Source organism: Fonsecaea pedrosoi (genome assembly GCF_000835455.1).
Source record: "Fonsecaea pedrosoi CBS 271.37 unplaced genomic scaffold supercont1.2, whole genome shotgun sequence".
NCBI classification, from domain to species: Eukaryota; Fungi; Ascomycota; class Eurotiomycetes; order Chaetothyriales; family Herpotrichiellaceae; genus Fonsecaea; species Fonsecaea pedrosoi.
In genome coordinates this window covers 2,438,850-2,465,089 of record NW_013550614.1, presented here as the reverse complement: position 1 = coordinate 2,465,089, position 26,240 = coordinate 2,438,850, and the positions used below count along the sequence as shown (strand labels likewise).

At 52.6% G+C, this 26,240-nt stretch overlaps 6 protein-coding genes across 6 annotated transcripts; 2 read left to right on the top strand and 4 right to left on the bottom strand.

Moving 5' to 3' along the window:
• Positions 1 to 3,994: 3,994 nt before the first annotated feature.
• Z517_02832 (uncharacterized protein) lies at positions 3,995 to 4,825 on the top strand (the record flags this gene model as incomplete). The annotated part of the gene is made up of 1 exon (XM_013431941.1): positions 3,995 to 4,825. The coding sequence occupies one exon, from the start codon at positions 3,995 to 3,997 to the stop codon at positions 4,823 to 4,825; it is 831 nt and encodes a 276-aa protein (XP_013287395.1).
• Positions 4,826 to 5,687: 862 nt separating this feature from the next.
• Z517_02831 (uncharacterized protein) lies at positions 5,688 to 8,264 on the bottom strand (the record flags this gene model as incomplete). Its single annotated transcript, XM_013431940.1, has 1 exon — positions 5,688 to 8,264. The coding sequence occupies one exon, from the start codon at positions 8,262 to 8,264 to the stop codon at positions 5,688 to 5,690; it is 2,577 nt and encodes an 858-aa protein (XP_013287394.1).
• A 471-nt stretch (positions 8,265 to 8,735) lies between these two features.
• Positions 8,736 to 10,910, top strand: Z517_02830 (uncharacterized protein; the record flags this gene model as incomplete). The annotated part of the gene is made up of 2 exons (XM_013431939.1): positions 8,736 to 8,756; positions 8,805 to 10,910. The coding sequence occupies 2 exons, from the start codon at positions 8,736 to 8,738 to the stop codon at positions 10,908 to 10,910; spliced, it is 2,127 nt and encodes a 708-aa protein (XP_013287393.1).
• A 1,145-nt stretch (positions 10,911 to 12,055) lies between these two features.
• Positions 12,056 to 15,199, bottom strand: Z517_02829 (uncharacterized protein; the record flags this gene model as incomplete). Its single annotated transcript, XM_013431938.1, has 3 exons — positions 12,056 to 13,994; positions 14,043 to 14,303; positions 14,358 to 15,199. 3 exons carry the CDS (start codon positions 15,197 to 15,199, stop codon positions 12,056 to 12,058), a joined length of 3,042 nt encoding a protein of 1,013 aa, XP_013287392.1.
• A 2,022-nt stretch (positions 15,200 to 17,221) lies between these two features.
• On the bottom strand, positions 17,222 to 21,115 carry Z517_02828 (uncharacterized protein; the record flags this gene model as incomplete). The annotated part of the gene is made up of 1 exon (XM_013431937.1): positions 17,222 to 21,115. The coding sequence occupies one exon, from the start codon at positions 21,113 to 21,115 to the stop codon at positions 17,222 to 17,224; it is 3,894 nt and encodes a 1,297-aa protein (XP_013287391.1).
• Positions 21,116 to 22,887: 1,772 nt separating this feature from the next.
• On the bottom strand, positions 22,888 to 26,166 carry Z517_02827 (uncharacterized protein; the record flags this gene model as incomplete). The annotated part of the gene is made up of 2 exons (XM_013431936.1): positions 22,888 to 23,677; positions 23,768 to 26,166. 2 exons carry the CDS (start codon positions 26,164 to 26,166, stop codon positions 22,888 to 22,890), a joined length of 3,189 nt encoding a protein of 1,062 aa, XP_013287390.1.
• Positions 26,167 to 26,240: the final 74 nt, after the last annotated feature.

Here is a 26,240-nt window from a genome sequence, read left to right as displayed (position 1 = left end):
GAACTTGGCAGTTAGTGCCGCCGCTTTCGAAGGGCTCCTTGCAGTAACTGTCGCCTCTCTATGATCATCTAGTTGATAAAGGAGATGCATGCACTCAGGTAATAGGTAATGGGCAATAATCAATAACCATGATTTATCCCCCCCAATACTCGCGAGTACGAGGAATGCCTCATGCTCGCCCTGCGCCTTTGATATGCCCCCACTTTTTACTGGATCCCAATTTGTCCATTTGTATAGAGTTGCACAAACTCTCTCAGCTACATCTTTTGACAACGCGTCCACCCCTCCTCAGGACGGGACCACACAAGGCCATCAACATTACCCTGCGAAGGAGAGCCACCTTCACGTGGTGCAGGGTGTCAGTACTCCTGAGAAATGGTCTCCGAGGTCCCGTATTCCTCAGGGACCAGATGTGACTCAGGAGGAAGCTAAGAGCTCTCCCCCTCTACGACGCCGCGCCCAGCCGTGGCCATTGTCCAGCCTGATGACGTGGCACGTTCACCATTGGCAGTGCATTGGCCAGTCGGTTGAACAGGAATCGTCTCAGTTGATGCCCGAAGACACGTACTTGATGTTCAGGCCTGAATATATCAAACGTCTGCCTCATCACGGACAATATCAGCTTCATTATCGCAACCATATCACACATACTTTCGGATATCCGACTGCTGTCACTCCTCGTTGTGCGACCAGGATCTATTCGCTTCATAGAGCTTTGAAGGTCTACCGCTCACTAAGGTGATCACCACGAAAATCTACTTCTCATCCTTACCTGGCCGAGTTGCTATCCCGAAGCTCCAACCATTTCAACCATGGCACCGCTCTATACATGCATCTATAAACAACAGAGACACCTACCCATGGGTAAAGGACTGTCATGGGCCAGGGTACGTGACACTGTTACCCTCTCGCTGCAGGACTGCCATCGACTATCGGCCGTCAGCTCAGCGGTTCCATATACGAAGCTTCACTAGAACATGGGGCACTCCGCTCTCTCGCAAGTCGGGTATATCGACTTTTCGAAAGAAACAAATATGGAAAACCTATCAAACTACGATAAAATTACCTTACAAACGACGCCACGTTATGCCGTGGCCCACCATACCAAACACCATATAAAAATATCAGCAACAACACTAGCGACAGACATTAAGTATCGAACACTCACCGCGGACTGCTAGTCGGAGTGCTTCAGACAGATATCTACAAACATACATTCGGTCAGAAGCATCAATACCGAGTCCCTAATACTATTACTTACAGTACTCCCGCTTCCATTATTGGGGCAAAAATACCCTCGAGAAATACACCCGATCTCTTCTCCAAGCGAGAACCAGGTCGAAAGAATTATCCAGTTCGACGATTGAAAGACCGGACTTTTATAACACAGAAAGAAAGACCTTATCTCAACCTCACAATATTCGCCGCTGGGGATGACGAAAGAGAACTCTCTCCACACTACCGTCAACATACGATAGAAAGCCTACAACACCGACAGCGACGGAAATCCCGTCAGAGCCGAATTTTTAGGACAATTCGGGGCAGAACCCGTTCGTCTTATGTTCTGTAAAGACGAACCTTCAGCTGACGACATTGACCTCGCCCCGGACGGGGTGACCTCGATATTTTTCACGTTGCCCGAGTAGGCTACAAGAAGACAAAAGAGCAGAGCGTGCACCTGCGTGAGGGTCGATTTACTTAGGTAGGGTTTGCTTCAGACTGAGCTGCGTGGTGCTGACAGAGAAAGGGACCCCAACAACCTTCACAACATCATTGCCACTCGAGTCGAAACCCTTTCCGTCCAAATCGAAACCCCTCCACTCAGTCGATTTCCTCTCCACTCGAGTCGATTCCCCTCTACCCGAACCGATCCTACCCGAGTCAGATCATCTTGATTCCACAGCCAAAATGGCGGATCATTCCGGACAGCAGGTGGTCGAGCGCTACATGAGTCGACGCAATAGACTCAAGGGACCTAAGCCACAATAGACGAAACGCATTGATCAAGCCCATCTCCCTCGACTCCCGCTTCGTCCAGCCCCGTAATATTTCCGTCCCCGGTCATCGAGGTGATCTATGGTCGCTACTTGAATTTTCTTTTTAAATCTAGAGGTCCAGAATTTTGGAACCAGATGAAACCTGATGCGGAACCAGAGGCGCAGCTTATTCGCCAGCTGGAGGAACAAACTGACAGACTTAGGACCAAGAAATAGTTACACTATTCTCGGTGCATTTAGGAAGAAGATAGTGTCCGGTGTTGACGAGAGATGATCCGTTCAGGGTCATGCAGTTCGAGAGGAACAAGTTGGAGTGCTGGCAACGCCATTACGAGATCCAGATCCGCTTCTGGCATTCCCTGGAGAGCTGTTGGAGTGCCTTTACAGACAGGAGCAGAGAGAGATTCCCACTGCAAGAGCTAGGGCTGACGACAGTCCTAGCGCAGTTTTTTGGAGAACCCGAGGCAGATGAGGTTGACATTGACGAGAACAGGCCCGGCGGTCGGCTAGAGGAGGTCCTTAGTGACGAGGAGGATGGTGATGGAGGGAAAGAAACTTGGTCCAGGCAGGGCGCCGATGTCGAAAACACATGTTTTGCTTGACGTGATCGATACAAGAAGTTCAGCCTGAGTCTATCGACGAACTCGAAACGCTCTGCGACTGCGTGCTTGACGGCACCGACCAAGGGAATTATATACTGCTCTCGTGGGTCGCCTTCGAATATCGATCCACGGTGCCGTGGGTTGTCGGCTGTAACATCGCTTTTCCAGGAAGCGCGACGGCGGGAGAGGTACAAAATGCAGAGAAAAGAAAGAAAAGAAAGAGGTAAAGGGAAAAGGAAGACGACGGTGGAGATGTCGCCGCCCAAGGACCCAATACCACTTTTTCTGGCTTGAGAAACCCCGGATCCGACTACATGAGGAGCTTCTACGGACTCACTACGAACCAGTCCGGGCAGCCGGAAAATCTCCAGAGTCAGGCTAGGCCAAATGACACTCCCCAGTTCGCGGTAGGTAGGACCTTACTTTAGATAGACCTACGGAATACTAACATATAAGAAGATAGATGGGAAGAGGAATAAGATGGACCCAAGACGAAGAAGACGACCTTGAGTCAGGCGGAGAGGAACAGGAAGATGGTTCAGGGCTCGGGACGACATGGTCGAGAAGAAATGAACTAGACGAAGACCAGCTTGAGTTTGCGGACCAGCAAGGGGATCAAAAAAAAAAAAAAAAGAGACAAGAGCGGCAACGGGTGGCCCGGACCTGTCCTGGCCGTCCATCAAAACTGGTCCCTCTGCTCAACCTGGTCTCTCTACTCTGTTTCACTCAAGCTGGATGCGACCGCCGAACAAGAAGCCGAACGCGACAAGGACATGACGACGAACTGGAACATGAACAAGACGAACCAGACTATGAAGCGTTGAAGAGAAGAGAGGGTATAGGTTTTCCAGTATACCTACCTCGTACTAGTACTAGCAGCCCAACATCAGACTACACAAAATAACAATAAACAAAAAAAAACATATTATAAGAACAGGATTAGCTGTACTCGGAACTACCAGCACCTCATACCTCGCACTCAGAATCTACTCCGCGGTTGTCCACCCAATCCACCACGATTGATACTCCTTTTTTGCCAAGACTTCCGCCCCTTATCGATAAGGGACCCTCACTCGACTAGTTTTCCAAAGTTGCACGAGTGTCCTCTTTGCAGATGACTTGGTATATCGCCATAATTCAGCCCCCTCCCCGAACTCAACCAACAACCCCCTTCCTCGCACTTGTTGAGGTTCCTCTCACGACTACATTCCGCTTCGACGTCCCCTTGGTCCCCATATTTTCAAAGGCGTGTCTGGCACCAAAAGGCAGCACAAACCAACCCGGCAATTCATGAGCGCAATCTCAAGGGGGAAAACCACCACGCCGGCCCTCACCCACACACATAGCACAACAACACACCACCCACGCCGGCCCACCGCACGACATTGATCCAAGATGAAGTTCCTCACATTCTCCCTCCTCATCCCGATCGCCTACCTCTCCATCCTGATCGGCAGCATGGCCACCTTCTCCCACCTGTACCGCCAGAGACAAGTGAAGAAGAAACTCCGGCTGGCGCCCTACTTCCCCCCGCACACGACCCGCAACATCTACCTCTCCCTCCTCCACCTGCAAGACGACGGCAACACCAAAGTGCCCGACTCGGTGCTGCGGGCCGCGCTCCTGGCACGGGCGTGCGACGACATCCGACGCATCATGGAAGTCCGCATGCGGAAGCCCGCGCTGGCCGCGCTGCTGCAACGCGGGGTCGTCGGCGACGAGATCTTCCAGCGACTGCAGCGCGCCGAGCAGGAACTCGAACTCGAACTCAAGGACGTGGTCGCCGAGGCCAACGCGTTGAGCGGATCGGGCGGTGGGCCGGGCGGCTCGCCGGGCACGTGGGGACAGACCATCTTCCAGAGCGCCAACGAGATGGTGCAGAACCAGATGCTGCGGGAGAAATTGGACGCCATCAAAAAGACCCTGCCGGAGGAGAAGGAGAGGTGGGAGAAGCAGCGGGAGACAGCCAGACGGGAGTTACTGGGCGGCGACGACCCGTCAGGGACTACCACCGCGGGCGGCAAACCCAGCACTACCTCTACTACCTCTACTACCTCTACTACTCCCGCTGTAGCCTCAGCATCTCCACCAGCAGCCCCGGCAGAAAAGACGGCCCCCAAACCCGCCACAGCAAGCAGCGACGAGGACGGCGTCATCGTCGAGACACCCGCCGCCGAAATTCCGACCACCACGGGCAAACAGAAAAAGAAGAAAGGGAAGAAATGAAAAGCAAAATCCAAATCGCGTTTATTATGAGCAGGCCATGCATCCCGGATGATCGGCGCCCGGTTGGGTCCATTGTATGATATCGATATTTGATTCTTCCTCATACATCATTCTTTTCTTTTTTTTTTTCCATCCCCCCTCTCTGGATCATCCATTTTTTTTTCTCGGTCTCTCTGTGGGGCATTAGGTCTGAGGTGTTTATGCGTCTATGCCTCTGTTCTAGAGAATTCTGGAGTTCCTTTTTTCCTACCTAGGTTTTAGGTACCCGTGGGAAAAAGGGGTGGGAAAAGGGTGGGAAAAGGGTGTTGAGGCTTATACTTCGCTCATGGATGGAGCACATCGAGGGCATCGAGGGCATGGAGTACGGGTCTACATTTCCCAATTTTAGCACTAAGAGCACTAAGAGCACAAAGAGCACACGAGCAAGAGAGCAAAGAGAGGAATAAATGAAGAGATTGAACGTCCAGCATCCAGCTCCAGCATCCAGCATTTTTCACGTTTCGTTTGTGTTTTCGAGGGTTATATCCCTACGAATACAACGCAACAATGTCCTTCAGAGAAAAGTCTGAGTGACAGAAGAAAACTCTCCGGCGGCGGCGGCGGCGGTGGTGGTGGTGGAGGCAGCGTTGCCCCAGGGTCATGCTGTATATTCGCGCAGTATGGGACAGGTTATGGTCTGGATACGTATGTACCTAGGTAGGTCTGTACACAGCATGGAGGCAGCAGAGCAAGGGAAAGGAGAAAAACATTGTACCTAGTATCCAATGGGAGGTGACTGATGGCTCTTTTCTAGCCGCTAGACTATACAATACATATTCCCATGTCCCTGTCCCTCTAGGCCACAGTGATCATGATATTGTTGTTACAAGGAAACTTCAACGTCGCTCCAGTCACGCTGCGTCAACGCCTCAGCAGGGATGGATGTCCTCATCTGCTCGGCGACCCCTAGAATGTCTTGCACCAGGAGCCCCTCGGCCGCACCTTTCATTCTCTTCTCAATGACGAGGCAGAGAAAGGCAGATAGCACATCGAGCCTGAGCTCTCGTGCGGGCCGACTTTCAATCTGCTCGACCGCCTGGGGATCAACGTCCTTCTCCTGGACCATCTTATCGCCGATGGCGACCACAATCTCGGTCAGAGCCTTGACCGCACTCTGATACTGGAGGTTCTTCTTCATCCGCAGGCCGCGAGCGCGGGCCGAGAGTGGCACGAAGTCGGACGCGAACGAGCGAGCCACCTGCATGATGATCAGCCGGCTAACTTCCTCGTGCGGCACCACATTGAAAGACTCCCGCAGACCATGCAGCGCGCAGAGGGTGCCATGAGGATCGGACGAGAGGCAGAAGCAGCGTATGACCTGTTCGTACAGTTCATCAGAGAAGTCTGCCTGGACGGCAGATCTTTTTTTGAGGTCAAGCCTGCCGAACCATTCTTGCATCTCTGCGAAGAGCGTTCGCGCATCAGGAAACCCTCCCTGATGTCGATGAGGAAATGCATAATAATGCTTGGCCGTGTCCCAGAGTGCCGCAAACGTCTCAAGATCGGGGGTGATCGATTGCTTCAAGGTCGAATATTTGCTCCAGACATCTGGGATCTGCCCTAAGCGAAGTGAAGCATAAAGCCAATGGTTCATGATGAATGAATTCGGCTTGATCTGAGCCGAACCAGTCATAACGTCGGTGAGATGACTGGCGTTGGCAAGATCTGAACGGCGTGTGTAGTGTTGGAGCAAGATGGAAAATGTCTCAATTGTTGCAGCTGGCGCCCCCCGTTTGAGGAAGAAAGGAATTCGCCGGCTCTCGACTTTGGAGGTCAAATTTGTAGGACTAGGATCGCCGGTCTTTGAAAGCCGCTTCTGAACCACTTCAATCCGGGACTGGATCATGGCCCAAGCAGTCTCCTCGGCTTTTTGGCGAGAAGTTGGCGAACCTTGACGGAACCAGGCTGCGATGAGGCCATTCAAGGGCCCAGCATCAGGTTTGATCCCACGCTCATACATGAGGTCAACAACCAGAGCTGCCTCGTCTGTCCTCCCCTCGCCGAGGAGCCATTTGATCCATGCCGCAAAGAAGTATTTGTTGTGGAAGCTGCGGGGGAAAAGCGCGAGGGAAGAGAGCCCGATCTGACTGACGAGGTCCTCACCCGATGCCTGAGATTGACTGGACTCTTTGCTCAGATCCCTGAAAATCCTCAGTGAATCGGTTGGCGACTTGGCTGTAAGCATGAACATATCTTTGAAAACCGCCAGAGCGAGATCAGTACGGCCAGCATCAAGTAGGGCACTACTGACTCGACCCAGAATATCCAACGTCGTCTTTTGGTCTTCTCTGCCCTCGAGCCTCTTCCGCAGCTCCAGATAGCAGAACCAGGTCTTGGACGCAGCCGAGGGACTTTGACTTTTGGCCCAGGCAGAGATAACCATGACAAGAGCTTCGGGATCAATCATTGTCGTGTGGTCATAGCATTCAAATGCCAAACGCTGCGCCTTCTGTGGCTTTCCAAGTTGCACATAGAGCCGGATACCGGTGATCCAGAACAGTTCAGCAAGATCCTCCGCGAGACCCTGACCCAACTTGGGTCTCTGTGCTTCCCACGCTTCTGCCGCAGCGGCGATGTTTCCAGTAGCCTGCAGTGCATCGATATATTCAATCCACTCTTTGTCTTCCAGGGGCACATCTGCCTTCATCATATCCTTGCCCAGCATTTCAAGGTGTTTGGGTCTGTAATAGACCGTACTCTGAGACTTCCAGAGGAAATGCCAGACATCTTCGGGGAGGATCAAGGCAAAGTTTGGAACGTGTTGCTGGCACCGGAGATACCATTTCCACAGGGTGAAATAAGACTTCTCGTCCTTCTTCTGCTGCGCCGAGTCCAACGCCGTGTTGAACCGCCTGACATAGATCTTGTCTCTGATAGGAATGCTGAGGGTGACCTTGAGAGCTGATTTCTGCGTCGTGGCTTGTTTCTTGCCCTCCTCTTCTCTTGCCAGCTCTTCCAAATCTTCCTCGGACACCAGATCGAGATCCTCAGAGGGCATGACACCCTCTTCTTCGAGGGCCTTTAGCAGTTCCTCCCTCTCATTGACGGGGAAGGATCGTATAAACTCGCTGTTGGGTCCGAAGGGCCCTTCTCGCATCACCGCGAGTTCGCGATCCAGTTTGTCCAACTCTGCCTTCAAGGCATGCGTTTCATCGTCGAGGAGGTCACGGACCGGGAGTCTGGTGGACGCATCGTCACCCTGTTGTTCGAATTCATGTATATCCGCCTGCGCTATGGATGTCGTCGGTGGTTTACGCGGATGAGGGGGACGTGAGCGAGCGGTTTGGCGATACTGTCGGATCGGTTGGAGAGATTGCAGGCAGAGTTGATGGCCCGCAAAACTCGGAGACAGGCAGAATTGTTGGTGCCATCTTCGAGACAGCTGGCAGATGCTGCGCATAGAGAATCCGACGGGTCTCTGTCTGCACAATGATCTTACACTCGAGGGAATGGTGTAGTTGGATTTAATAGACTGCGGCGAGGAAAAGTCTCGCAGACACAATCAACTTTTTGCCGAAGATCAACCGGCCCCTGGAGCCTCTTAGCCTCGACTACTATTGACTTATCTCAGAGTACATTTCTTGGGTTTCTACACCTTACAGCGTTGTGAAGGTGGAAAAGAAATACATTATCACTCAGAAAGGGAAGTTGTCGTTGAATTTGGAGACGAAGGACATGGCCAATTGGTCCCTAATATATGGAATGTCTGTCTGACAAAGTATTTCCCGCAATAAAGTCAAATATTGCACTTGGGTTTCTGTCAGACTAAACCATCTCCTTGCGCGACGCGCCTCAATAGAAGCGCGTCTCGGCTCGATTTTGTAAAGTCATCTGAACCGAACGAAGTGCTGCTGAGTCCAGAACCCCCCAGATGGACGACGTATCTCACACGGTAAGCTGGACATAAATCCCTCTCCGGCTATATGCTAATGATTGGTAGACCTGCTACATCTTCAAACCTACCAATCAAGACACCCAAGAGATCGATCCGAGGCCGCAGAAGAGGCGGAAGTTGAGTAAAGTCCCCCCGAAGGATGCTCAAGAAGAGTACTCGTGGCCGCGAGTGCTGGGTGGACAAGAATCTCCGGATGATGCCGGCCTGCGAAGAAGCCAGTTCGAAACAGTATGGGCCGAACAGCAGAAAAAGATCCAGAGGATCGTGGATGTGGTTGATGAAGGATTTGTTGGTCCTGTCATGAGATTTGCGCATTCCCAGAATGCAGACAACCTTCGCACACACAAGAGACTCAAGACGGCGTTGCTTGCCTTGGGCCCAAACACGAATCACCACCACGACCTTCATGAGAGGTGGAAAAGCACGATGCGAGGAGACACATCCAGAGAACCGGAAGTACTGGTCACTCTGCAGCCAGCTCACTGCCCAAACATTCAGACGGCATTGAAAAACGTGGTTCGATCCGCGATTTCTGGTCACCAAGGAGCTGAGAAGTATACCGAGTTCCTCAACGAGCACAAACTCCTGATCCCGATGAACTTCGACCTGGAATTACTTCAGCGGTACGTCCTACGTTATCACATCGAGCGAGTGGTGATATCCATCATGGACGTCGAAGGTTTCGACACGTCCATCTTTGCGGAACTGGTCTCGACCTTTCACTCGTGGTCGGACAGGATTCCAATCATTCTTTTTGTTGGGATATCGACTACTGTGGAACTCTTCGAGTCTCGGTTATCTAGACAGACGGTTTCAATGCTCGACGCCGAAATCTTTGCGACGAGTCCGGATTTCAATCTGGAGGATCGCCTGTTTGACTTGTACGAGGCCATTCAGCATGATCAGACCGCAGAAGTGTTTCTCGGTCCATCAGTCGTCAACGAGCTGGCCACTTTGGCGGAAGACCAAGGCACCACCCCGGCGACATTTGCTCGTGCCATCAAGTATGCTCACATGTCTCATTTCTTCGCGAATCCCCTCTCGAGATTGTCCACCGAGGCCACTACGAAATCGCCATGGAGCCCGGTACTGTGCCAGGCCATTCGCAACCTCGCCAGCTTCAGGTCTCACTGCGAAGCGCTGGCAAAAGGCAACAAGACCGAGCGGGAGACCGTGCGCCGCCTGCTTGTGTCTGACGACGAACTTCAGAGGGTCGTTGTCGAAGCGATCGAGTCGGGGAAACGAATCATGCGTTCAGGCCTGTCCGCCGTCTCCACTCTGAGGTACATATACCACTGCACGCTCAAATTGGAGTCGTACAGTCGCTGGGAGAGCGAGACCCATCTCCTGCAATCCCTACCAGACCTGACACAATCGGAGATTTTCGAGGCCATTGAAGACGACCTCCAAAATCTTTCGTCTGAGGTGTCAGCCACACAACTGCTTAAAGGCTCCGTCCCAGAACTGCGGGATCTACACGACTACCAGCGGTCTTGCGTAGAACCAGAGGCAGAGACGGGGACAGATGCGAGCCCCTCGGAAGCCGAAAAGTTCATCAGCCTCCTACGCCGATACCTCGAGAGCCGCACATCGTCCTCTTCCCCCGAACACCATCTCATCAGTCCCTTCCGCCACTTCATGGCCGAGGCGTACACCATGGCGCAAAAGTCCCCTCTCGCGCAGACCATGCATCCGCGTCCGCGGTACTGCCTCGAACGCGCCCTGACTCGACCGGCAGACTATCTCGGATGCTCATGCTGTACGCCTCGGGGTTCAGGCGAAGCACACGCCGCCACTAGGGGTGACGTGCCAGACAAGGCCAACCTCCCGCCCACGAGCCTGTTGCTGAACATGCTCAACGAAGCCGGCACGGTGGTCAACGTGCGGGACCTGTGGGACGCGTTCCGCGACACGCTCTCACACGGCACGGAATCGGCTTCGCCAGACGCAGACAGAGATGGACTTGACGATGATAATGACGACAATGACGATGACGAAGTCGGTGGCGACGACAAGAGCAACGACGAGAGACGGACTCTAGCCCTGTTCTACCGCGCCCTAGCCGACCTGCGGTACCTGGGACTGATCCGGCAAAGCAAGCGCAAGCCCGGGGTAGAATGCATTGCGAAGACGGCATGGATGGGACTTTGACAGCAGACTCGGCTTCCCTTTGTAACAGGAGATATAGCTCTCCTTTTCCCCTCTTAAAAACAAAGGGCCTCGTCATCCTCCTCCTCCTCCTCCTCCTCCTCCTCCCCCCTTTAGGGGACTGTGCTACCATAGGTAGGTAGGTAGTATTAAGTACCGAGACACTTGCACACCTACACACCTACACCGCACACTCCATCTCATACCCCGGTACCGAAGTGAGTTCCTTCATTTCCATTTCAGGGCTGAGAGATATGAACTCGGTATATATAGAAGAGAGAGAGATATCCATATATCCGTACACATGAATATCCATATAAATGAATAAAATGTATGTAGGCGGCTTACATATATGCTTCGATGTTCACGGCCAACCAGGACCGCAAATTGTTTTTGTATATGTAGTAGCCAACGAATGGCATGACATGGCATGAAGGAGCAGAACTTATTCACTCCTTCATATTCACTCACTCACTCACTCACTCACTCACTTTAGGTAGGTAAGTAGGAGTTCGATGACATAAAACATCTAACATTAAAAACTCCGCCAAATCTTCCTTTCAAAAAGGGGCCCAGAACTGAATAGCTGGGCCCTATATACCAAAAACGCCCCGATGCTAATGTCAATATCAATGCTGATAATGCAACAATCCAACCCTGTGTCTGTACCATTGTCCCATTGTCCCAGTGGGTTGGTGAGTGTCGTCACAACAATACCAAACTAATACAGCCAGCCATTCCATGCCCATCCAAGTGTCTCCGTGTATATAAGTCCTTCGAACCGCAGACCGGATTGCGCTGCCAAATCCCATTCCACCCGTCGCTTGACCTGGAAACAAAAAAGAAAAGTCTGTTCCTCGTAGCCCCCTCCGCCACATGCATGATCTCATCCAAGTAATAAGACAAAACGGCAACACGAAACGTGCTTGACAAACGCCAACCAACCAGCAACACCTGTCGTCGTACGTACAGCAACCCTTCAGCAATGGCATAACAAATCAGCGTGGGACATAGGGGTATGATCAACAATAAATGAAAAAGAAAAAGAACCGACGCGATCTAATTGTCGTAACCGTCAAGAGAATATCAGAGCTGCAGGGAAGCAAGTGCGCGCACACAGTATCAGAAAGAAGAGTCTCTCTGATTCTCTAAACGGCGCCCTTGGGGTGAGCATAGACACAGCGGTCGCAGAACGCGTGCTGACAATCTGACATCATACAGAATTTGCTCAGGCCATAGGCGTAGGATGCGTCGCACTGGCAGCAGGTGACGACCGTGGCAAAGGCTTTACGTGGCAGATGGTGCCGTCGACCAGAGGTCGGGTTCCGAGTTTGACTGTGGTCGAGTGTATCGGACGTTCGAGAGACTGCTGTCGTGCCATGGGTTTGACCCATACTTGATATTTTCTGCTGAGTGCTGCGGGGATCCACGGCATGCTTTGAGGAAGGCTGGTAGGTTGGCGACAGGCCGCTCTGTTGGGAAGCCGAAGATTGAGAACGACAGGAGGGCGTCTGTGAGGCATCTGCGATATCTTCGTCCTCTTCAGCTGTGATACCTTGGCTCTGCTTCCTCTCCTCAGATAGTGCTCCCTTGGTCTTTCCATTACCTGTGAGTTCAACCCACTCCTTGCTTGACTTGTTCTCTTTCATGAAGTGATTAGCAATGTGACCGAAGCGGTACGCGATGGCATCTGTATCAGTCTGCGGGTGTACGATGATATCCTTGCAGAATCCACACCAGAATCGACCCTGATGGTTGCGTGATACTCGGCGTTGCGGGGCCAGTTCCTCGGGTCGTGGAATCGAATGGGCCTCCTGCATATGCGTGACGAAGTGTGATGAATCATGAAAAAAGACACGAAAACATAGATGACAGTGCCAACACTCTTGTTGTTCGTGTTGATTCCGCTCGTGCCTCTTCCAATCATCTTTACTGCCAAAGGTTTTGGTGCATCCGTCGTAGACACAACCATATGGCTTCTGATGCCGTTTCATGTGCTTGTTTAGCTCACTTTGCCTGGGCATCACCTTTTTGCATCCCTCATAGTGGCACCGAAACTGCGTCGGCCTTGTCGCAGGCGATCGCATGCCTCCAGAAAGTCCGGCGTCGGTGGTCCTCGACCGCGGCCCCACAGATGAGGCAGCGTAACTCGTCAAGGCATCGCTGCCGTGTAATGACAAGCGGAATTGAGTCAAAATCTCCTCATCGGAGCGCAATTCACTTCCTCCTTTGGAGCGATGACGTTCTAAAAAGGAGTGGATTTCCTCTTCCATCGCCTTCTGGAGCTCAGACTTGGACGAATTCTCGAGTGCGGATATGTTGACTTGGTAGCTTTGGTGTGGCGAGGACCCCAAGCCGCTATCGGTGATGGCGGGGTTGGTACTACTTCCAACAAAGCCAAGGTCTTCTTCTTGTGAGCACTTGAGGTCTGATGGAATATGCCGCAGTTCCTGGGGTGAGATGAAGTCGGCCATCCGGTCCTGGTCAAGATCTGGGACGGCAATTGTATTGGGCCGTTTGAATCTCCAGGATTGGTCAGAGTCGTATGCAAAGTTCGTTTTCAGTGCCGCAGCGGCAGCGTCAATGGACTTCCGAGGCACACGAGGGAAGAAGTGGTAGTTAACTCTTTGATTGGTAAAGTCGGGAGGGAGCTGTTCCAGATCTTGATAGCGAGAAAAATCGGCCTGTGACCAAGCCCGTGGCATGTAGGCTGTGGGTGGTGACATGTCGTTGATGTCCGGGTTAGGAAAGGCTCGCGGTTGTCGCAAGCTGTGGTTCTGGGTCGCCGTGGATATGTGTCGGCCCTGATGTTGTTGCGACATCGCGTGGGTTAGGCCCAAGGGCCGGATCAGATCTTGATTATTGACCTGACCATTGTGACTTGTCTGGCGAGACATCTGGACAGTCTCGGGCCTGTTTGAATTGAAAATGAGGTCGGCATTTGAATAGCTGTTGTTATTGTCAGAAAGGGAAAACCGATCGTGACCGGAAACCAAGGGCGACGAGGCCGAGGCGATCGACGGCGCAAGGGAGGCCGTCTCATCAGCATGTGCATGTTGATGTTGCTGCTCATACCATTTGTTGGACCTTGCAAGAGTCAGTGCGAAGAATATGCGGTAGAGGGCGGACACGTACGCTTGAAGTAAATGTTCCACGTTCTCTTCGCCATGCATCTTTTTGAGATGCTGTTTGAAATTGTCCAAACGAGGCCATTCCTTTCCCGTTTTGTTGCAGCCGTCGGCGCAACATTTGTAGGATCTGGTCTTCCGGTTGTTGATATTATGCACCGCCTTTAGATGTCTGTCAAGGTCATTGACAGTTGCAAACCCTTTGGCGTTCCGAGCGCACTCCGCAAAGGGACATTTGTGCTCTCGCTTGTGGCGAGCACAGTGTTTTCTGCGATTGCGCCGGTCAACTTTGCAGCTGCAGACGGATTCATACACAACTTACTTCAGATCGGACCTTGTCTTGCCCGTATACCCACATTCCGAACATTCCAACTCTCCAGGTCTTTGCTGCGGTCGTTGAGTTGCGTTCGGAGCACGAGAGCCGTTGGTTGGGCGAGTGGAATGAGCATAGGGTGGCAAATGGGAAGTCGCGTCCATGTCCTGGTCATCCATTTCTGTCTGCTCGTCCATGACCGAGTCTACTTCATGCTGAGATTTCCTTGATCGAGTCTCGTAGCCTGAATCTCCTAGGGATTTTTGTGCGCTGGCAGAAGAGAATGTACGATCATGAAGGGGAGTTTCCAGATGTCGTGGAGGCAGCCCAGGTTCATTAGAGCTCCCTGTGTCAGATAAAAAAGCAAGTACTCCTCCGGTGGCAGTCAGATGATTCCATGGTGCGGCAGCGGGCTGGTGACTGGTAACACCGTCGACGGCATCAGAAGACGATTCCACAAAGCGAGGTGGGAGGGATGTGCCAGGAGACGAAATGGAATACTGGGAGTCGCCTTGCATATGTTGGAACGGGTAGGGTTCAAAGGAGCCAGAGTAGTCCGGGAATGGAACATCAGAGGACGAAAAGAAACTTCTAGGAATGTGGTCATCGGGGGAGGCCATGGCCGTCAACGGGGTCTGCAACCCTGTCAAGACAGGATCCGTTGGGTAGGCTGAGTGTAGGGCAGACGCAGATGCACTGCCCTCGTCTGGTATTGAGACAAATGCCTGGTGCAATGAGTCAGAAACCACCGGAGGGACAGGGTGGTGCGGCAGTGCCGGATATACATTTGATCTTGTCGGCCAGGCAGGTTTGACGACCGATTGACGCGGTCGAGAGTGGTTGTCTACCATGACGAGAGAAAGGAGGTCGAAGGACGCAATATAACTGACACCCTAAGAGTCAGCCCAGACAGAAAGACAGAAAGACCCGATAGGTAACTAGTTCCCAATCATGCGAAATGAAATGAGGCAAAAGTTTCGTTTCCTTGCCCGCCCAGCTGGAGGAGGGGAATAGAATGCTTACCCTGTTGTTCAATTCGAACCGCGCAGATTCCGGGGTATACAAGAGGCCCAAGGTCTGACTGCGCAGGCGAGGACACGCCACTCGAACAAGGGACGATAGAGCCAGCAACAGTCAAGAGAGGCTCAATGACGGTATGAAAACACCGCCTGATTGAATTGAGACCGGCGACGAAGGAATTACGCCTAGGGCATCTTTTGTGAAGAACGGTGGAGGTCGAGATAGCCAATCAACATAGGCAAGGCGGTGCGTTCAGCCTAGCCTAGGATTTTTTTGGCCCGACTCGACAAGAATGAGGCGGCTGAAGAAGGCCAAATCTCCATGCTGCTGGGGGGGAAAGGAAGACTAGATATTAATTTATGAACATGGAGAGAGGAGAGAAGAGGGAAGGGAGAGAGAGAGTTTGGCACCAACTTGGGACTTGGGGCACTTGAGAAAGACATGGGGGGGCGGTGCAAGTAATGGGAAGAGGGACTCACGGGTTGGTTAGACGAGCCTGATCAATCCAGCCGTGTGGAATTAACGGAATGGTGGAAGAAGTCGTTGAGGAGTCATGGTTCTTTTCTGGATGAGAATGAAACCAGTACGATATTTCAGAAGAAACGAAGAATCAAGGGATGCAACAACCGGTGTAGGAGCGGTAGGGGAAAAGGTGGTGTAGTTGAACAGTTGTGTGTGAATTGAGTGCCCGGGTGTGCGTAAGAGTCAGTTGAGGTGTACGAGGTCATGGTATCAAGGAAGAGTGGGGGTGAAAGAGAAGGGCAAGAAGGGATAACCGCGTATGGAACGGGGTGGGTTTTTGGGTGGAAAGATGAGAAGAGATGAAGAATGACGGTTGTGGCCGTTCATGACTGGCTCAAATCTGCCTCAGTTGTCCGACTCGTGACCGGAAGTAACAAAACTACTGGAACTACTGTGACCGGTCAGACGGGGCATTTGTCGCGGCAGAAAGAAATCAGCCAATGATGAGTCCGGAGTGATCCTAGATAGCTGTGAGTGTGCCTTGGTCTAGTCTATTTATGGCTTAGTGGCTGCCTGTTGCTGCCTGCTGCTGCCAGGGACTTTTGGGTACGGATACAGCGACTTGTAATGTCAGTATTTGTACGAGGATCCTTACGTAGCAGGAGAGCAGGTGATTTGGTACCTTGCCTGTACCTCGTACGAACCGAGGTATCTCCATGAATATCGATATAGATACTCCGATGTATCATATCAAATAATACACCACTACTCACCAATACTACTTACAAATATACACCTATCAACCCTTACTCTGGATATCGGATTCCCCTCTGCGGTCATGCACCCGCAACCCAAGCTGTGGCTATGTACATTGGTGAAATGCCAAGGGTACCTCTTTCTTCCTATCTCTCTTGGTCCTCGTACCTAAATACCTGGTGTCTGGTGTTTATTAATACACGGCCCCCACTGACGTCCAACACCCTGTTTGCCCTGTCCTCCAGCGGCCCGCGCTCTTGATCGTCTGTCTCGTACCAAATCCTCTGACTGGCTCATGCACCTAGGCACCCTACTGCTTCCGAAAAGTCCTTGACTTTCAAAACTCCCAAAAGTTCCAGAATTCAATCTCAAGTTGCAAAACTCAAACTTGTTCGCATAGTCCCATCATTGCATTGATCATTGCCATGCCAATCATAACCCAGACTCTAGTCGTGGGACTCAAAAAAGAACATCATCGGGGTATCTAGAAATACGACCGTAACCTCTCCGACATCAAGGTCTGAACCACACCCAATCCCAAATCCCGGACTCCTCGACTCCCGAACAATCAATCCCTCGGCGCTCTCGCCGCCTCACTCTGGAAAAAGTGAATCCGCTAACATCTTCCAACTTGATCATGCAAAATGCATGTCTGCACTTGTCTCTCCCGTCCCCGGTCCCCCGTACATATACTGTTGCGCCGTGTGCACATGCAAACCCGTCTGCAGACCCAGCCCTGCGCGACCCTCAAGTTCCATTGGGTTGGCGTTGCTCCCTCGTGGTTGATTCGGCAGCATGGATGAGGCATATTGCCCCGCTACAGCATACCCTGGCATCGATTGCGGGTGCGAGTGCGGGCTCACGTACATGGTTTGCATCGGTGCTTGCGTATACATCGCACCTGTTGAGTCGTAGAATGCATTCTCATACCCGGAACCCATGGGTTGAGATCGGGGTGTCACCATTGCGTTCTGAGGCGACAGATTATGTGAATGCGGCACTTCCATCTGACTCGGGCCCATGAACACAGGAGACTGATGACTGTAGCTGGCCGTAGCACCGTAGCCGCCCGCCATCATTTGCCCTGAGGCTGTCGGTGTCAATGAATGTGGGCTATAGTATCCCTGTTCGAGGGGAAACCCTCCGTTCTGAGCATGGACGTGCATCGAAGCTGGTGACTGTCCCGCCGATGATGTCTGGTAGGCCGATGTCGCACTGACAGGATATGGCGAGAGATTGCTCATATCCACGTTATTCATCGCTCCGGGAATGGTACCAAACGACGACACCATCATCGGCGGTTGATCGATGGGGCTCACAATGGTGTCAGGAGACACTTCTGCCATATCCACCAGTTGCAGGACCGGCATCGCGATCTGTTCCATATGCTTGCCCATATGGACCGACAGCTTCTTGAAACTCGAACAAACGTTGCCACAGAAGCGGCAGGGTTCATCTCGGGGCTTCTTTTCCGTCTCAAAGCGGCACTTATCCACCATAAGCCACACTTCACTGTCCTCTTGGGGACCGTTGTTGACAGCCTTGTTCTTGCTGCTACCCGAACCTCGCTTGACCTTGGGCTCGCTCATCTTGTGTTCCCGTACCAGGTGTTGGACAAAGTTGTCTTTACGGTAACAAATATGGTTGCATTCCTGGATCGAACATTGCCACCACTCTAAGTGTCGGTGCCGCTCATTCTCGTGACGGACCCAGTCGGCCTTTCGCTTGAAAGACTTCGACTCGGAACAATTGGGAAAGGTGCAGGAGAAGGGCTGAACGTCCTCATGTACGTGCTTGGTCCAATCGGACGGTTTGTGAAACTTCTTGACTTTGAAGCAGAGATTACACTCAAACTCGGCCGGAAGTCGTGGTACTGGTGGTAATGGGATCCCCGGAGGAAACAGTGCCGGCGTGACAATCCCGTCGGTGAACCCAGACTCGTCCACCTCATCGTCAGCAGGGTTGCTGATCTGAAATTGTGTCAGCGTCATGTCTGGATCCTTGGTGCTGGCCCGTGGCGCCAGCGGGGTCGCCTCGCCGCCCAGCTCAAAACAAAACTTGCCCGAAGGGCACTTGCGCGCAACCTGGACAGACCGAGTGTGTTTAATCTTGGTTTCGATCAGTTTCTTGTAGCGTCGAATCTGCTCCTGGCCAACCCGTTCAACCAGATACGGCTCGAGCCTGGGATTGAGTTTCCGCGCATGGTCCCTAAATCCTTCGATTGTCGGCTTGATGTCCTCCGCCCGAATCTCAAGATCCATCTTGAGGGCAACCTCGTCTGTTTCATCTTCATCGTCATCCGCAGGGGCCACTTCGTTGTCTCTAACCTGTGCCGCCAGGATGGGTTCGCGCTCATGCATCGGAGACGCAAGAGTTGGGATAGGCGGTCCGCCGTGCTTGGTCAATAAATCAGCCAGGCCCGGGTTAGACGACTTTGCATTCTTGGTCACGTCACTCTTGCTACGCTGCTTTCTTAGCGTTTGCAAGGGGCGTGTCGACTTGGAGGCATCAAGACCCCGGGCCACCGAGTTCCCACGGCCGACAGCTGCAAGCTGGCCAGTCATCGCAAGCAAGGCACTACCCGTATCCAAGGGAGGTGACTTTGGCTTGCCGAAACTCGGCATCCTCTGGGGTCTGACGCTCCCAACAGAGCTTCGGTGGGCATGTCCTCGTGGCTCTGTCTCGTTGTCCTCTGCTAAGGGCTCTTCCTTTATATTGCTGCTACTCCGCCTAAGGACGATGCCTCGAGCCTTGCTGAAGATGCTGCTCGTTCGTTCCCGGCCCCTTTTTGAGAGGGACAGATGCCGAATTTGACTGCCTTCGACGATGGAGTTGATTTCGCTTTCGCTGAGACGACGTCCCGTTCCCCACGTGGCAGCCCGAGAGGCAGTTTCCCACTTTGCTGCTTCCTCGTTGAATTTGTAGGCGGCTGCGTTGGACGTGTTCGGTTGCCCCCTTGTGCTGACAACAGGCCCACGAACCGGATCTTGCCACGGGCCTCGCCTCATGAACTGAGTAGGGAGCGGCTCCTGCGATTCCGCCGAAGTTTCATCTTCAAGCGGAGGGAAGGCGGTTTGGTCAGTCGATGCATGACCATCCAGAGCACGTGGTGAGAGGCGTGGGGATCTAACAACCCGATAATGCTCGAGGACCTGCTCAGTGAGCTCTTCAATGTCCGACGACTGCACCGAAACTTCGTCAAAATATTCGTCGTCCGAATCGACATCAACGAGAGCTCCTGGGCCAGGGATATGCTCGTCCGAGTATACGGGGACACGATGGTCTAAACGACCCTCAGTGGTATGAGCTCGCCGCCTTGTGCCTTGAGGTGTCCGGCGAGAAGCTTTCCCTCCCGATCCATCCTCCGGGCCACTTCCGGCGTCGCTCGTGGCAAGCCATTCTTGAACCTCGGCGTTTCTTTCCTCAAGCTGGCGCTGCTCTTCAAGTTCTTTGGTTGAGGATGTTGTTTCGTCGTTCCTCGAATGTGGTCCGAGCCCGTGACGTTGGGTTGGCGTCGAACGCGAACTCTCCGTGCCATTGACATCCGGGGGCATGAGATGAGATGGGGACACATCAGCATCGCCGGGTCCCGCTCCATCGTGCCTAGCTTCGTCTTCGTCTTCCTCCTCGTCCTCCTCAGAAGATTCGCCTTCGCGACCTCGCTTTGCAGATGCAGGCATGAGGTTCTGTGGAATCTCAGGCTTCACACCAGAAGCTCCGTAGTCGGATATCATGACCACGGGACTCGGTGCACGTATATGGGCGGAGTATTGCCAGGCGTTCACCTTGTTACTGGGCGAGAGGACGCGGTTAGGCGTTGTGTCCACTTTGAGGTTTTGAGAGGCTCCCCTCTTGTGGGAAGCGCCCAGGTGGTCCATTGATTGATTTTGTCCCTGGCTGGCACTTTGTATTTGCGGAGGAAAAGGAAGAGGCGAGCCAAGTGAGGAGCTCTTGGAACTCCTAAGCTCTTCTCCAGACACGAATTTCGGCAGCCCGTCCTCGGGGCGTTGAAGACAACCTCGTAAATCTGAGCTACCTGAAACTCCATGCGCGGCCTCAAAATCGTTTGAGCCGTAGGAATCGACTATCTGAAGTTGTGCCGCCTCCTGTGTTAAGAATTGTTGCTCCCAAATTTGTTCTTGTGGAGTAGTATGTTCGCTCAGAGGGTTTTCAGAGGATTCTTCCGTTGTCAAGAAATCGTCAAAGGAGGATTCGCGGTACGGAGTATCTTCTTCAAGGTTGTAAATGTCAGCAGAAGGGTGCAAGGATCCAGGACTCGACACTGCTGGGAGCGTGAAGTGGGCATTGCCCGGCCAAACGTCCGATCCACTCCCGACTTCCTGCATTCCTTGAGAGGGGTTTGACGTTATACTCGCATTGTGATGATGGCTCTTCGACATTGAAGAATTCGCCCTGTGTTGCTGGTGGCTTTGTGTTTGTCGCGGTAGGTGAAACGCTGGAGTCGCCAGGAGCGGAGATTGCTGCCCAGTCCTCTGGGCACTGTAGGAATTCGGGATCGAGTGCGACATTTTGTCGCAAGTGTGCAGCCTGGTAAGAGGAAAGCGAGATGTGTCCCTGCTATTTTGCTCAATTCTCAAGTGGGGACGATCTGAGAGGTCCCGAATGTTCAGGGCGTCGGAGGCATGTTAGGCGGATGGGCCGCCTATTGTGAGGTTGTCAAGGATATTGTGGTTACTGTAGGTATCTGCGTATCCTGAACACCTCGGATCCAGGACGTCAATCCCAGAATGCACGGAATGATGCTGCTTGAGTCAAAGAACAGAAAAAGTGAGTCACTGAAGACTGCGCCCGACGTTGATCTGGTGGGTGCCGTGGATACGCGGCGCTGTCCGATGCACCACGATATGTCGAGATGGAAACAGAGGAGAGTGAATCGAAGGATAATCATACACTAGAAGCCGAGAGGGAAATCGTTAAGAGGAGCACAGGAGATCTGTGGCACCCGATTGTGGTGTCTGCTGATGTGGTCGGACAGGCACTCGAGAGATGTGACTGGTCGCGCAGAGGGACGACGGACAGGGCTGTGGAAAGTGTTGAAGAGCAGCCACCAGCAAGAAGCAGTGAGTGAAAACGGCGTAGGTAGGCAGATTGAGGGCAGATTTCGGAGCTGCTGTGAGAGAAGTGGTTCGCGACCCAAGCATTGAAGTGCACCCGCGAGGAAACAGCCTGATGAATACAATGAATCGGAGGACGGCCAGCGGAAAAAGGCTCGCAGGCGCGCGGTGGGATCGAGGGACTTGGGTCAAAAGGAAGGTTTCGAGGCCGAGCAGACCGGAGAAGGCTTTGAGGAAAGTCAAGCAGATGATCGCAGTGACGGTTGGTGGTAAAGCGAGCGAAGGTGGTGGTGGAGGTGTTGTTTTTCCTTGTCTCGCGCAGGTGGAGGGATCAAGCCTCAGTTGGCCTCCTCTCGGGGGGGAAGATTGAGGTGGAGATGGAGATGGAAAGCCCACCAGGGCCCGTCCCTGAATGGTGAGCAAGTGAGCACAGCCATGTTGGTCGGCTGTTGGAGGTTTGGATGACACTACTTTTCAGCTCCCGCATTAGAGGTGTCGAGGCGCCCAGGGTTGATTCGACCCAAGCAGAGACGGACGGGGATGGTCACTGCAAGGACCCACGATATCATTCCACACAAGGCCCTGACAAGCCACAAGCCCGGTTCCCCCAAGCCGGTGAGCTCAATTAGGAGTATTCGTGCTCGCAGTGGGAGCTGTTGGACAATTTACTTGGTGATCCGTCTCGACCACGAGTATCGGGTCCATGGTACCACGGTGTACGAAGTGATGATAGATAATAATAATCAATAATACAGTTTACTCGGTATGATGCAAGGGACCTCCACTTGCTGCCTAACCAGCTAACCTTCTTCAAAGCAAAGCTTGAAGCAGCCATGGAGTCATGGAGCCTCGAGTATCCCACACTGAAGCAGCCTGCACAGCCCCGAATCAGCCTTACGAGCCCACAGGCCACTGAGCAGCCAGCACTGCCCTTTGGTCTTCGCTACAGGGATCATTAGAGCAGATCCCACTAGCCTGGGGCAGAATCATGGGCAGATTCTTGTCCCTTTCCCCTTGCCAGTGCCGTGGCCAGTGCGTGTCAGTCTGTCCAATCGCTGGCGCCAACTCCTCAGACTGCTCATAATATCTCTTCGTATCGAGAACTCAGGTCGGTGGGTCGCATGTATGAGTTTCCGTAAAAGTAACCACAATCCGCGCTTTCGGGCCAGGTGCAACTACTGACCTCTGGTTTGGAACAAGGTTTCTGTTGTACAATGCCTTCTACTTCACTCTTGCCATCCATTGTCTGCCATCAGCTCCCGACGCCTTGCTATGACCAGTGGCGAGTCTTGACACAGTGCGGTACCCTGAAGGTAGATGCAAGCTGCCATAGGTGGCATATTTGGTGGACCCGAGTCCCTCCCAACATCATCCACAGTCCTGGAGCATTCCCTGAAGATATGTGGTCGTATCCTGAGCGTGATATCGGCCGGACTCGATGTTCCTTCTGTCTTCAAGATCTTTGGAGACATGCTGGATCGGACAGCCACCCATTCGACCCGTACTTGACGCCACAGCTGGACTGCTGCCTTGGTAATCGAGCGGACCGCTTTTATCAACCCAGGAATGTACTCGGCTAATGTCATAGATTGTAATTTGTCGACAATCTCCTTGCTGACAGAGGTTGCGACCGTGCTCGCGGCTTTACGGCCATAGGAACTGGTGTAGAGAGCCCGCATCGTGATTGCTCTCCATATTGCTTCTCGATGGATGCTCTTCGCACAGATCATTTTCGACACCCTAGACAAGCACGTCTCCATACCAGACTCATCGCACTCGTCATGCGATGATGTGAACAAAAACGGCCGAAAGATCCTCTGATGTAGGACAGTGAATATCTGATTCTGAATGAAAAGGGAACGAAGCGTCCGAGCTACCGTCGTCGTGCCTGTCATATCAGGGAGACCGCTTAGTCGAGCTGCTCGCAACAGGAATTGATTCAAACATGGCTGGTCCCGGAAGAACTGCTCCGCAACATTTTCCACTGATATTGCCAGCGACTGGAATGCACTTACACTGCATTGACCTGTCAGCGGCGTGCGCCCGAAGAAACCCTAGAAACGAATGAGAATGATCATTGTCAGTGGCGCCACGGACCGCACTCACAAGAAGTTGTCACCCTTTCCTTTATTCGCACTTGTGTGGCCCAAGCTTCGCAAAATGCGCTCCATTCGCTCACTTTCTCGTTGCCATTGAGCTTGCTTTTCTCTCAAACAAAGTATAGATTCCGCCAATTCTGTATGGTGCTGATTGGTCATTTCAGTCGTGGTCTGAAGTGCCTGGTGAGCTTTCTGCGCAGTCGCCAATTCAGTCTTCAGGCTGTTATTGACGTTACGCTGCTCTTCAAGGTCATCCTGAAGGTCTTCGACCATAGACTGGAGGGCATTCAGTTCATCCTGGAGTTGCGATTCACGTTGCTTGTGGTTTGTGATCAGTTCTGACAATCGTCCTTCGGCTGCTTTGCGCAGTTGTCCAATCTCTTTCTGATGCCCTTCCCGCAGTGCAGTGATTTCATCTTTGTGCTTTTCCATAGCTTGAGCCAATTTCTGTGACAAATCCGCACACTCTTGCTTGTGCTGCTCTGCGGTCTCCTCCATGGCCTTCCGCTGCGCCTCCATGTGATTTTTGTGCAATTGCGTAGACTCGGCCAGCTCCTTGTGTTTGGTGGCCAAGGATTGTTCGTGCTCGGAAATGACTGCGCGCGCGGACTCCAGATCTCTTCTCTGCTGTGTATGCTTTGTTATCAGACCTGCCAGATCAAGTTGAAGTTTTGAAAGACCGGCCTTGTGTTCATTTAGTAATCTGACATGAATGTCCTCTTTGTCCGCCATTTGCTTTTCATGGGCTTGAATCAAGTCAGTCTGTGAGCGCTTATGCTGCATCCGTTCGTCATCAAGCTGCTTCTTGACAGCTTCGATCTGGTCCTCAAGGTCAACCTTGGTTGCAGTCAGCTGCTCATTTATAGTCCGACTGTTCTCGACCTCATTCTCAAAGGTCCTGCATTTCAGCGTCAGATTGTTAGCTATCTCCTCATTCGCCCTCGCAAGCTCCCGTGAAGATGCCTCAAGATGTAAAATCTTTTCCCCTTGTTCCGTAATTTCGTTTTTCAGCTTCAGGTTTTCACGAGCTTGCTCTCCTATGATGCGCTCGTATTCTTCTTTGGACGCGCTCAGTTCAATTCTTAGCTTCGCAATCTCCTCATTGTGCTGCGATTCAGCTTGCTTGACGAGATGATCCTTCTCGGATAGAAGCCCTTGACTTTCCTGGTAGTAGTGCAGTAAGCGATTGATGTCAGGAAGGACGCTTGAGACTTTCTCAAGCAGTTTCGTGCGCTCATCATCAGGTGCTGCAGAGCCGGATCGAGACACAGCATCTGGATAGGGAAAAGGCCCAGGAGGGGCAGGGAAGGGTGGTGGGTAGAACGCGAGTTGGAGATTAGGGTTAGCTACGAACGGATGGGGATAGTGATATGGGAAGGGTGGTGGGAATGGCACACCCTGTGGTGGCGGACTACCAGCAGGTTGCTGGAGAAAGGGTGACAATGGAGGCGAAGCTAAGGGCGAGCGGCCGTGAGGTGGGTACCCATGAAGATAGGTCCCGTCAGTAGGTAACGGAGGGCTCGACATGAAAGGCATGTCTCCCTCCGTGGAATCCGCAAGATGTTGGCCAAATGTAGGTTGTATAAAGACTACCGGGCCTTGTGGAGTTGGCGCAACCAGTGGGTCATGAGGATATGGCGCTGGGCTTGTGCCCATTGGTGCAGCTATGGGTTCGTGCAAAGATGATTTGGACCTTTTTGGAGACCCGAGGATCGTTTCTCCCCGTAGTGGCGACTTGGAACCCTTCGCCAATGGCTCTACAACATCAGTAGAACAGGGAGCTAATATGGGCACCGGGGGGAATGGCGATGTGATTTGGGTAGGCACGATGTCCTGAGGCTCTTCGGAAACAGCTGGCTGCATCGATGCAAGCGATCTCGACGACAAGCTCTTCTGCCGAAGACCTTGTGAGGTTTGCAGAAGCTCCACATCTCTTGTAGGGGATCCCATAATCTCGACAGCCTCGGGAACAGCGGTCATCGAGGATTTCGTAGGTGAGAGAGGACGCGCATCTGATATAGATGTATCCGGTCGGTCATGGGACCCATTGATGATATGTGGTTTCACCTTGGTTGGCGAACTCGGGGAATGAATTGTGTCATCCTCCATTCTTGACGAGATACTCTTGTCGGATCGCAAGGAGAGGGCAGGATGTCTAGATGTAACCACCACAGGATCCGACCACTTTGAGTCGTGCGTCCTTTGCCGGTGGAAATAGATAGCCGGGGAATTCGAACGGCTATTCCTTGGAATAGAGACCTCATCAAGAGTCCTTGACAGCGTCTTGGAAAGCTTTGCAGACGCCGAACTCGAGGCTCGACTGCGAGTCTGCTTCTCAGAAGTATCGCTGAAGCTCCCAGGCCTACCCCGGGGTCTGGCATTTGTGAGATATGCAGACGTCGACATTGTGGTGAAGCGAGAGAATAAATAGAAGAAGAAATAGATGCTTTTCTGATCACCCTACTTTCGGAAGCGAAACC